This window comes from Gadus chalcogrammus, chromosome 4 (genome assembly GCF_026213295.1).
Source record: "Gadus chalcogrammus isolate NIFS_2021 chromosome 4, NIFS_Gcha_1.0, whole genome shotgun sequence".
Taxonomy (NCBI): Eukaryota; Metazoa; Chordata; class Actinopteri; order Gadiformes; family Gadidae; genus Gadus; species Gadus chalcogrammus.
In genome coordinates this window covers 28,159,945-28,170,402 of record NC_079415.1, presented here as the reverse complement: position 1 = coordinate 28,170,402, position 10,458 = coordinate 28,159,945, and the positions used below count along the sequence as shown (strand labels likewise).

General features: G+C 41.3%; 1 protein-coding gene across 1 annotated transcript; it reads left to right on the top strand.

The window, feature by feature from the left end:
• Window positions 1–1,150: 1,150 nt before the first annotated feature.
• gca (grancalcin) lies at window positions 1,151–7,654 on the top strand. Its single transcript, XM_056588522.1, has 8 exons — window positions 1,151–1,334; window positions 1,911–2,120; window positions 2,838–2,907; window positions 3,695–3,738; window positions 4,669–4,816; window positions 5,345–5,458; window positions 5,842–5,900; window positions 6,644–7,654. The coding sequence occupies exons 1-8, from the start codon at window positions 1,311–1,313 to the stop codon at window positions 6,668–6,670; spliced, it is 696 nt and encodes a 231-aa protein (XP_056444497.1). The 5' UTR covers window positions 1,151–1,310; the 3' UTR covers window positions 6,671–7,654.
• Window positions 7,655–10,458: the final 2,804 nt, after the last annotated feature.

Below are 10,458 nucleotides of genomic sequence, written 5' to 3'. Positions count from 1 at the left end.
ATTAATCACTACACACCCAAACATCGTGTTTCCTTAGTAAAACAGAAAGGCCTGGACGGGATGGGAGGGAAGGGAATAGGAGACGAAAACAGAGCATTGCGTAAAAAGACTATAAGGAAAACAATCTCTTGAGGGTGGAAAGACGGACAGAGAGGAAGACAGAGGTTAAGTAAACAGAAGGGGAGATGGGGAAAGAAGAGAAGAAGGAAAGAGATCAAGTATAATAAAATATAAAGTCTGTGGGGGGTATGCCCTGTTACGGCCGGCCTAGGGGGACCAGCTTTTAACGTGGACTTTGTCCCCTCCCTACTCCGAATCCCTCAACTTCAGCCATCCAAACAGGGTTTGAACGCCGAAAGATTTTACCTTTAACTGAACTAACTTACCAAAGACAAAAACTCATATGCACAAAAACATCTCAAACTACAAACAAACAATGGTTGGGTGAGCCAGCTACCATGGAGTGGTCCACGTTACATTTTTAAACCAGGCTGCCTATCAGTTGGGATCACACCCACATATTAAGCATGCCCACCACTTAAGTTACCATCATCATCAACTCAAACAAAAAGGCTAGCATGCAAGGAAACATGATCACAGGCAGGGGCACAAACACAAACACATAACTTTCAATTATGAAAAAGGGTCATAACACGCCCGCTCCTTAAGAAACAACCCAAATGTGCTAAAATAAATACATTTTAAATGTGAAGCAAGATTCAAACGTTTGATCCCAAGCGAAAGAAAAACCTCAAACCCAGGTAATAAAGAAGGATAAATAATGCCAACACTTCCACCTAGCGGTAATTTGAAGCCATCACAACGGTCAATATTTCCTACTTTGTTCAAGCAAAACAAATTACATCCCATGAGATTGTTTTGTGTTTCTTTCTGTTATCGGTAATAATAGGCTAGTCCTCAAACACATACAGTCTTTGTATTCAAAAAACGAAACTTTATTAGGTTTCTGTCCTACCCACATATATATATAATCCAGAAACAGATATAAAACTAAATATATTTATATATATATTTATTTTAATATATATAATAGGATGTTATGTTACACTGCATGACTCGTGGTCATGGTTTGTTCCATAGGTATGCGCATTCCCCGTCACACAAAAGACCGTCCGACGCACTTCCGTCAACTGACGACACCGGAAATGACGTTCCGAGACCGTCTATTACAGGAAGTGGCCGCCGTATCGTCTCTATAGGTGTGTGTACTCTGCTCCAAACAAACTTTCATCGATCCAACAGTGCTTTACGACACTCCTCTTCACGACTACTTGTCACATTCGGCGGAAATGGCTTATCCAGGCTACGGTGGGGTGAGTACACGGAGCGGATTGTGTTATTAATCGACTTGTTTCGTCGTGGTTGTAGATGTTGTAGTTACATAACCCAGGCAGGGTGGGAGATGCGGTGCTCCTCCGAAAGCATTCCGGGAAGGGGCGGGTCACCCGGGGGTCGCCGAGAGTTCCGCTTTTCCGTGTCGGACTGTGTTGCTTATTGTTTTAAACATTGAATGAGAATGTGAAGTCGAATGTGTAAATATACAGTAGACTAGTTGAAGCTGGACTCGGGGTCTCATAAGTTTGGGGCTATTGCATGGTTTCGAAGCTTAATTTGAATTTGCTGTCTATCCTTTGTCCCCCCCCTCCCCTTCATACCAACACACACACAGTTTCTCTTTCTCTTAACTTATTAACTTCATAGTAGGGGTTGTAAAGGTCGGTAGGAAAAGGTTTCTCTCTTTATTTGGGTTGCTGAAAGCCAGAGTACGACAGTTCATGAAGAAATCTCAAACGTAGATCAAATGTCAAACCCAGCTGTGGAGCCATTGGTTCTGCACAATATGAGGAACTAATCTTTCCTTTCTCTCTCTCTCTCTCTCTCTCTCTCAGTATGGTGCACCGATGCCAGGGATGCCCCACCAGGGCATGCCCCACCACCAGGGTCACCCTATGGCCGGGCACCCCATGGGCCAGATGGGGGGCCAACCCCAGGGGGCATACGCTCAGTACGGCGCTCAGTACCAGGGCGCCGCCTACGGAGCCCCCCCTCCTGCCACCAACGACCCCATGTATGGATACTTCACCGCCATCGCTGGCCAGGTCGGTATCTGTCTGCGCTTTGGCCCAGGGCCAAAAATGAATCAGAGTGCATCATGGGAGTTTTGTCGTTGTTGGTGATACTTCACCATATTGAGAGGACTCAAGAGAGTTCAAGTGTAAGGTTTTTTCTTCCTTACCAAATGGTCCAATCCGTCCGCCATTGGCTGGGGGCCAATGGCGGACGGAAAGGCAGATCCCTGGCTGTTTTTATTTAGTTTTGTGTACTTCCTCAAAGTCCAAAACACCACCGACGGACATGCATAGCCAGGAGTGGACATTAACTCCACCCACTCTATCGGTGTGAAGGAACAGAAGGAAATCAAAAGACCAAAAAAGGATTTGAGGTAGCGGTGGATTTCCTGGAACATAATTTTGTGAATTCTCTTCCTCTGTTGTCCATCATGTTGATTTCCTGGATCTAGGTGCTAATGCAAACGGTATCACGTTCTCGAGTCAGGATGTGAAACCTTTCATGCCCCACGTACGTTATCAGTGGCTTACAACAAATGGAACGTTTCAAAAAGACCTCTTCCTGTACTTGGTGGTGAACCTCAGAACTGAAAGCTTTTGAGTTTATTGCTTTGGGTAAAATTGTCTATTACATGACTAGATAGCAAATAATACTTTGTTGTAGAAAATTAACTTTGGTTTAGAAACTAGAGTTTGCTTGTGTTATTGTGGGGCTGTAGATGGCTCACAGACCTCTTATCTGCACAGGATGGAGAGATCGACGCAGACGAGCTCCAGCGCTGTTTGACACAGTCTGGGATCAGCGGGACCTACACCCGTAAGTCCTCTGCTACTACTAGACTGTGCTGCTACACTTAACGCTAATGTTTGCTAGTGTTGATTAGTGCTTCTACTTTTGACTAGTGTTGGCTAGTGCCATATCTTTTGGCTGATGTTATCTACTGCAAGCTAGTGATGCTACTGTCAGTGCGTCTGGCTATGCACCAGTGTGTCAACTGTTGTTGTTAGTTATTGCTTCTACTGTTAGACTGATTCCACTGTTTGCCTGTGTCAATTAGTCCTTCTACTGTTTGCTAATGTTAGCTAGTGCTTCTACTGTTCTCTAAAGTAATCTACTGTTGCTACAGTTAGCTCCTGTAAGCTAATAACTCACCAGTTGGCTAAGGCTTCCCCTGCTTGTGCTTCTCCTGTTACCTAGGGATTATACTGTTGGCTAGTTCTGTTGCTGTTAGCTAGGGCTGTTATTGTTGGCTAATGCTGCTACTCTTAAGGGCTTCTCAGACAATAATGGCTATAAGGGCTTTTTGATAACATTACATTACTGCTTATTTCTGATGGTAGTACCAGAAACAGCAACCATAATGTGACTAAAGATACTGCTAGTACTGCTCACATTGCTGCTACTTATATTACCACTATTTTCCCTACTTTTAAAGACAATTGTTACTCAATATAATAAACACTGTTCATTAATCCTCATGCTGCAGTCCGGCTCAATGGGAAGGGAAAACTTGATAGAACAAGTGCCTTGTCCTTGTGTTGTGTCGTCCTGTGCTGTTGGTAACACGCCCCCTCCTCTCCCCTCACCCTAACTATCATTACAGCGTTCAGCTTGGAGACGTGCAAGATCATGATCGCAATGTTGGACGTATCCTTTGATAGCCACGTGTCGCGGCATGCAGGGTTCCAGCTGTTTCATGGTGTGTGAGGATACGCCGTTATCAGCCAATAGGAGGGTTCTTTGAGTGAACCACCTGTATTCAGCTGGGATTAATCCATGTGTAGGTCAGAATCAGAAAAGGTTTATTGCCAAATACATTTACACATATTAGGAATTTGTCATTGTATTCGTTGCGCACGATCTTAACAAACAATAAACAGTAAACAATAGACAATAATGCAAGTATTGAATAATAAGTACTGAAAAAGATAAGAGTAAATAAAAAATAAATAAATAGAGATACTCTATATACACATACATATGCACCGTAATAAAATAGGTGTTGTGATCTCAGGCTGCTTGGTGCCAAAAAAAAGTCAGATCTGGTTTGACGTAGATTTTTGCCAATGCTTTATCGTTATCTGTTGTGTATGTGAGGATTGAGATATCTCTTCAGAATTCCACTGGGGAGGGGCAGGATAGTGTAGTGGGGAGGGTGTTTGACTCCCAGCCAAATGGCACTGGGGTCAATCCTCGAATGTCAACAGCCTACCTTTAGGCATCTTCCAGGCTGTGTCTGAATTCACGGTGTTGCTCTTGTTCGAAGTGTCTACTAAAACAACTTATTTTAATTAAATTTATTGATTTAAAGGACGGTGCACATCGATCTACATTTCTGTAAATGGAGTCCTTTGGCAAGATATTAAGCTAGGCACAAGATGTGGTCGTCGTGTTACCATGGTGGAAGGAAAGACGCCTTCTTCTAACTACGACCCTAGGGGCAATATGGTTGTGGCTCACTAGAGCTTTTATCACAAAGCACAACGACAAGGATTTATGAACAATCAACATCAAAAGGCAAAAACAATAAGCAGCCACTGAAGTTTGGAGGCCCTTTCCCTTAACCCGACCCCCCAGCGAGACCACACGGGCAAGATGGGCTTCAACGAGTTCAAGGACCTGTTCACCGCGCTGAACGGCTGGAAGCAGAACTTCATGATGTTCGACCGGGACCGCAGCGGCACCGTGGAGCCCCAGGAGATGTCCCAGGCCGTCAGCGCCATGGGTGAGGCCCGCAGCCGCCAGTTTGAACCCGATGCTTTCCCTTTAGTTTTTTTGTAGTTATTGGGGTGACCGCTATTTGAAAAAACCATTGACCATATATTTAAACTGTGTTTTAGTGTCCTGTATTATTGTTATTCTAATATATATATTTGTTTTAAGCTTCTTATTACGTAGGCCTTCTTTCTAGCCATACTGATATACTGAAGATATACATTTATATATCCCTCTCTCTCGCAATATCTTTCATTCTATCTCTTTTGGTCTCTCCCGTCTGTCTTTCTGTCCGTCTCTTTCCCCATTTATTTAATTTATTCCTTTCTCGTTTTTATTTCTTTCTAGAATGTTCCTTATTCTCTCTGTCTGTCTCCTTCTCGTGTGTGTGTGTGTGTGTGTGTGTGTGTGTGTGTGTGTGTGTGTGTGTGTGTGTGTGTGTGTGTGTGTGTGTGTGTGTGTGTGTGTGTGTGTGTGTGTGTGTGTGTGTGTGTGTGTGTGTGTTGTTTAATGTAGAGGTGTGTTTGTGCTCCCCCAGGCTACAGGGTGAGCCCGCAGGCCCTGAACGTCATCATCAGGCGCTACAGTAAAAATGGGCGTGTCTACTTTGATGACTACGTGGCGTGCTGTGTCAAGCTCAGGACGCTCACAGGTAACCCCGCCCAGCCCCGTTGCTTCATGGGAGACCGCTGCTCCGCCCAGAAACTGAACTATATCTCGTTGTTGAATGCTATGAATAAAAAGATATTTATGCTTTATATATTTTATATTCTTTTTTTTGGAAAAGTTCACAGGTTTAGTTGTGCTACTGTAACATCCATACATATTTAATATTTGTGTTTATTTAACCTTCATTGAATGTTTTATTGATGGATCAGAATGTACAGAAGGGTTTCATTCCCAACCTGGTTCTGTCGGGCGTCTGTTGAACAGTACTGTACAGTCTGTTCCTGGCCTCTGATTGGTTGGCTCCATGGGAGTTTTCAGAGATCAGATTCAGATTCTGGCCTTGTGCTTTTTCGTGTCTCCGTGCAGATGTCTTCAGACGCAGGGACACCATGCAGCAGGGAGCTGTCAGCTTCCAGTATGATGACGTGAGAGCTTTTATACATTTGTTTCTATGCACTTTCTGTCTTTCATCAAAACACCTTTACAAAAAAACTAGGGCTGTCAAGCGATTAAAATATTTAATCACAATTAATCGCATTAATGCCATAGTTGACTCACGATTAATCGCGATTAATCATTTTGTATTGCTAAATATCCCTTGAATTCTTTGTCCCATTAATTTTTCTCATTTTAATGCTCTTATCAACATGAGAAGTGCATCGGCTTGCCTTGTGCAAGTGTTTTTTTATTGATCAAAACAGGACGGTACAAAAAAAAAGCCTATAATGCAATTAAACGATGAACATACAAAGTAGTCAGGCTACTGCTTCTTTGTTTTGAGCCCAAAAAAAAAAGAAAAGTTTTTTAAAAAATAATAATAATTTGCGTTAATCGTGTTATAAAGATTAACGCCGTTAAAATTGGTTTGTGTTAACGCCGTTAATAACGCGTTTAACTGACAGCTCTAAAAAAAACCTGTGTATGTGCTGTAACACAAGAATTTCTCCTACGCAGGAGTAATCAAGTTATCTATCTCTCTCATCTATATAGCAAAATACTTTACTTCATGAATGTGAGTCAGCCTGCACTGTAGTGAAGGGAATAACAATTATTATAGATGGAATTGAACTTGGATACAATATGCAATAACTAAATAGAGAAATTGTATATACTGTATGTGGTGGTCAAAGTGAAAACCCCCTCTCATTATTCTCCTCTTCCCTCTCAGTTCATCCTCTGCACCATGTCCATCTAAACTCCACCACGGACAACGCTTTGGCCACGGCAACCAACAAGACCCCCAAGTGGTATTCAACTTTAATTTCCCAGGAAATTCAAAAAGGAGAGCCATCAACGGTGGTAACAAGCAAAGAGGAGCCACATGGGGAAAGTACACGCATTCAGCACGTTAGCTTAGTTAGCCCGCTTATGTTTGTTTTATGTGCCATGACACGCCACTCAAAAAGGGTGCGTGTCCGACGAAAGAAAAGCAAAAACGCCGCCAGGAGATGGACGGAGTGGAGTGACATCTTATTGGAAAGTTAAACACACAAGTGTGTAGTATGTGCCTAGCTACAGGGCTATACATAGGAGAACCAATCATTTCTCGGCCAGGTTAACGGTATTGGTGTCCCCTTTTTTTACGGTCAAATGTTGTGATTGGTCGGTTACTTGGCCAATGAGGACTTTGAATGTTTTTGTGATTTGGCACACACTCCCTTATTCTCGGAAACAGAACTCCGGAAGAAATGCTAGTGCTAAAGTGAGTGTATTTACTTGTGTGAATTATTATTTAGAATTAATACTGATCGTTGAGATACCTATGTGCCATTATAATCTTTGAATGTATGGTAATATTTTAGTGATAACAAAAAAAGAAAAAAGCGTGTTTATAAAAAACCAATCACTGAACTAATGTATTGAAATATATTTTTTGTTTTTTGGATTACTACATTATTTTTCACATGCATTAACTATGGGTTTGGTATATTAGCGTCACTTTTTAGTTAGCCAAAGTAAGAATACTGAAAGGAACATGTCTGTGTACGCACACGGTTTTGTTTTGGAGATGAACTTTCGGGAAAAATATATACTGCTTAAATTGAAATGTATGGTTTATGTTGTCAGGCCAGTAAATGTTTGGCGGCATTCATCCTAAACTGTGCACTTGATGTCAAAGGGTCATATTTTGTTATTTACAATAAACACATTTTTTATTCAGTAAGCATTCAGTTTATTAATTTATACAATTGCGCAAATGTTTCACTCTATGTACATCATATATTTAGTTTCATTAAATATATAGTCAAGAACAGAAACATTCAAATCAGCTGTGTTGCATTGTATAAAATACAGTGGCAAACATTTAAAAAAATGCATAAAAACAATTGTGAAACAGCACTAGATTTAAAAAGTGACATGTTATATCCAGTACAACAAGTTTTCTAATCTCTGTGCAAAAGTTTGCAAATCCCGTGAAAATTCGGCAGACTAACTTGTTTAGAGGCAATTCTACGCTGTCTAGTTAAGGTCTAAGCAAAACTTGTTTGTGTAGGAAAGGAAGAGTAGTCTTAAAAACCTTGGACTCAGTATTTAGTCATTTGGTAAAGCTTTCTAGAATGTCAGGGAAGATCTGTCTGGTTGATTTGTTAGAATTTATTTCGAAATTAAAGTTAATTGCAATGCTATTATGTACTATTATGAAACTGCTCATTTTTTCTGTCATTGATTAGTTGGGCTCAAACGGGAAGACCTGACCTAGGCTACGTCTTTCAATCAATAACCCAACCAATCAAAGCAAATCTCATGATACTGAACAACTTAATAGCCAATCAGGGGGCTGTGTTTTCTCAAGATTCGATTTTACTATTTTGGATTCCGTTTAAAAGTGAGAATCAACGCCTGACCCTCTATCAGAAATTACATTTAAATATGGTAATGTTATCATGCAATACCCTGGTTAAAGTAGGTATACTTAGTTATATTTAACTTGCTACATTTTGAGAACGTGTGCAACACTGCATCGCTTAACGCTGACACACATAGAGCTAGCATCAGGGGCGGTTCCTAGTTTAACCAAAATACATAGAAAAATAATGGCTAATTAAATATTCTATTTTAGAAAAATATTTCAACCATTATTTTTTTTAATCTCTCGAAGGATGTGTGGTAGTGGTGGCTTTATGTACCAAAAAAACACGTCACGCTGATACATAAACAGTTAGTGTTGTTGGTCCAGTGCAGTTGTCATGCAGGTACGAGGCCTCGTTTGACTTGTGTCGGTATGTCATCAAACTATATGGAATAATTAGCTTTTTCCCCCTTCAACGTCATGCAGTTCACCCATAATATATGCTTCAAATGGATCGATACATTTACATGTCGAGAGTAGAAAAGCGCTTTGTGTTGCTGCGTGGGGTGTGCTAGCCTACTGTATGTGGAGTGTATGTGGAGAAGGCTAGCGCAGGCTAGGCTAATAAGGCTGAGCAACTCTCGCTCAACAATCCAGAACATCGCCTTGTCATTGTTTTGTTTTTCTCCCCCCCGGACGCCAGCACAGTTATTACCTTTCTCTTGGCCACCTTGACTACCTTTTTTTCTTTAACAAAAACAATGGTTTCTTTTCCAAGAAGAAGAAATGGAAGACGTTCAAAGCATGCACGCAACAAGGGACCGGAGCGGAATATAAAACGACTGTTCTAGAACATTCCCCCAGCAGTGAATCGCTCCAAATCGTATCCGCCGTGTTGAAACTTCATGTCCAGTATTACTGAAAAACCGTGTGGCCATGCTTACACAAAGTAGTTGATACAATGCAGTTGGTTACATGGTCGTTACATTGTTGGTTTCATCGGCTTTTTCCGATATCTACGCTAAACACACGACTACTTCAAGCATGGATGATTTAAAAAATAAATAAATAAATAACGGAGCACGATTGGTTGAAGCTCGTGAAAATGTATTAATCTGAAATCTTGCGGACTCTCCTTCACCTCACGTTATTATTCAATCGAATGTTCACCATGTTCACCTCCAGAAACATACTATGTTGGGAGGAGTTCATTTTAAAGGATCATTATTGCTTCAAGTGACTCGAGTCTTGTGTTTTTTGGGCGATGGGGCACCCATATGACCTCTAAACATGGATGGGGTTTTCTCGCTAAAATTATGAGCGGCTTGCTTTAAAGGGACCCTATGTTCCCACCAGGTGTGAGGTTGCTTAGCCGTTTACATCCACGTCTTAACGGACCCGCACATCTACCGAACAAATGCCAATAGACGCCAATGGCGGTCGTCTGATTTTCTTTTGTTAATGTTGACTTTCGGTTATATCTGGGCGGGCACTCCCACCTGTGATGTCACTACAGGGTCAATTTTGAAATAGTGGGAAATATGGCTAATCTGCATTGTAAAGTATTGCAAAGTACATTGCAAATCCCTTTTTAAATAGTTGGATTTGCGTGTGTTTCACACGCATTACATGATTCAACTTCTTCCTTTGTAACTCAACTGTGCAGCAGCTGTTACTCTCTATTCATATAGATTGTTTTTTAAATTGGATGAGAAAGAGATAAAATAACATTAATTTGTGTCCGCTACCTCAGTCGCAGGACTACCGCATGCCTCAGACTGCGAGGGAGTGTGGCGGGAGTTGCCGTGGAGGTGAAACATGCCATGACAATGACAAAAGAGTGAAATAAATAAATAAATACATGAAAAAAATCAAACATGCATATCTCTTTCAGAAAGAGCACGTTGCTGGCAGTGTTCCATTCAAAATATGTACACGGTAAGTGATTTCATTACACACGGGTCAATATATAGCGTGTGTAAATACCTCTGTATAAACGGGCTTTCTACATCTAGAGTTAAGTACATGGAAGGGCTGGAGGGCCGGTGTTCTGAAAAGGGAATGGAAGAAAGTTTACATTGGATTTTTTTTTCTTCTCCATTGCATAATCAGTCTCTCTAAGACCCCTGAGTCAAACTTAAGAGGAACATCACCCCTTCTCGCCAAGTGATCGAAGTCAACGTCTTAAGTTG

What these genes read in the sequence shown, in the direction of transcription:
- gca (XM_056588522.1), top strand. Translation starts at nt 1,311, where the DNA reads ATGGCTTATCCAGGCTACGGTGGG. An exon ending in TCACCGCCATCGCTGGCCAG is followed by an intron (nt 2,121 to 2,837) that starts GTCGGTATCTGT and finishes TTATCTGCACAG; the next exon opens with GATGGAGAGATCGACGCAGA. An exon ending in TCATGATCGCAATGTTGGAC is followed by an intron (nt 3,739 to 4,668) that starts GTATCCTTTGAT and finishes CCGACCCCCCAG; the next exon opens with CGAGACCACACGGGCAAGAT.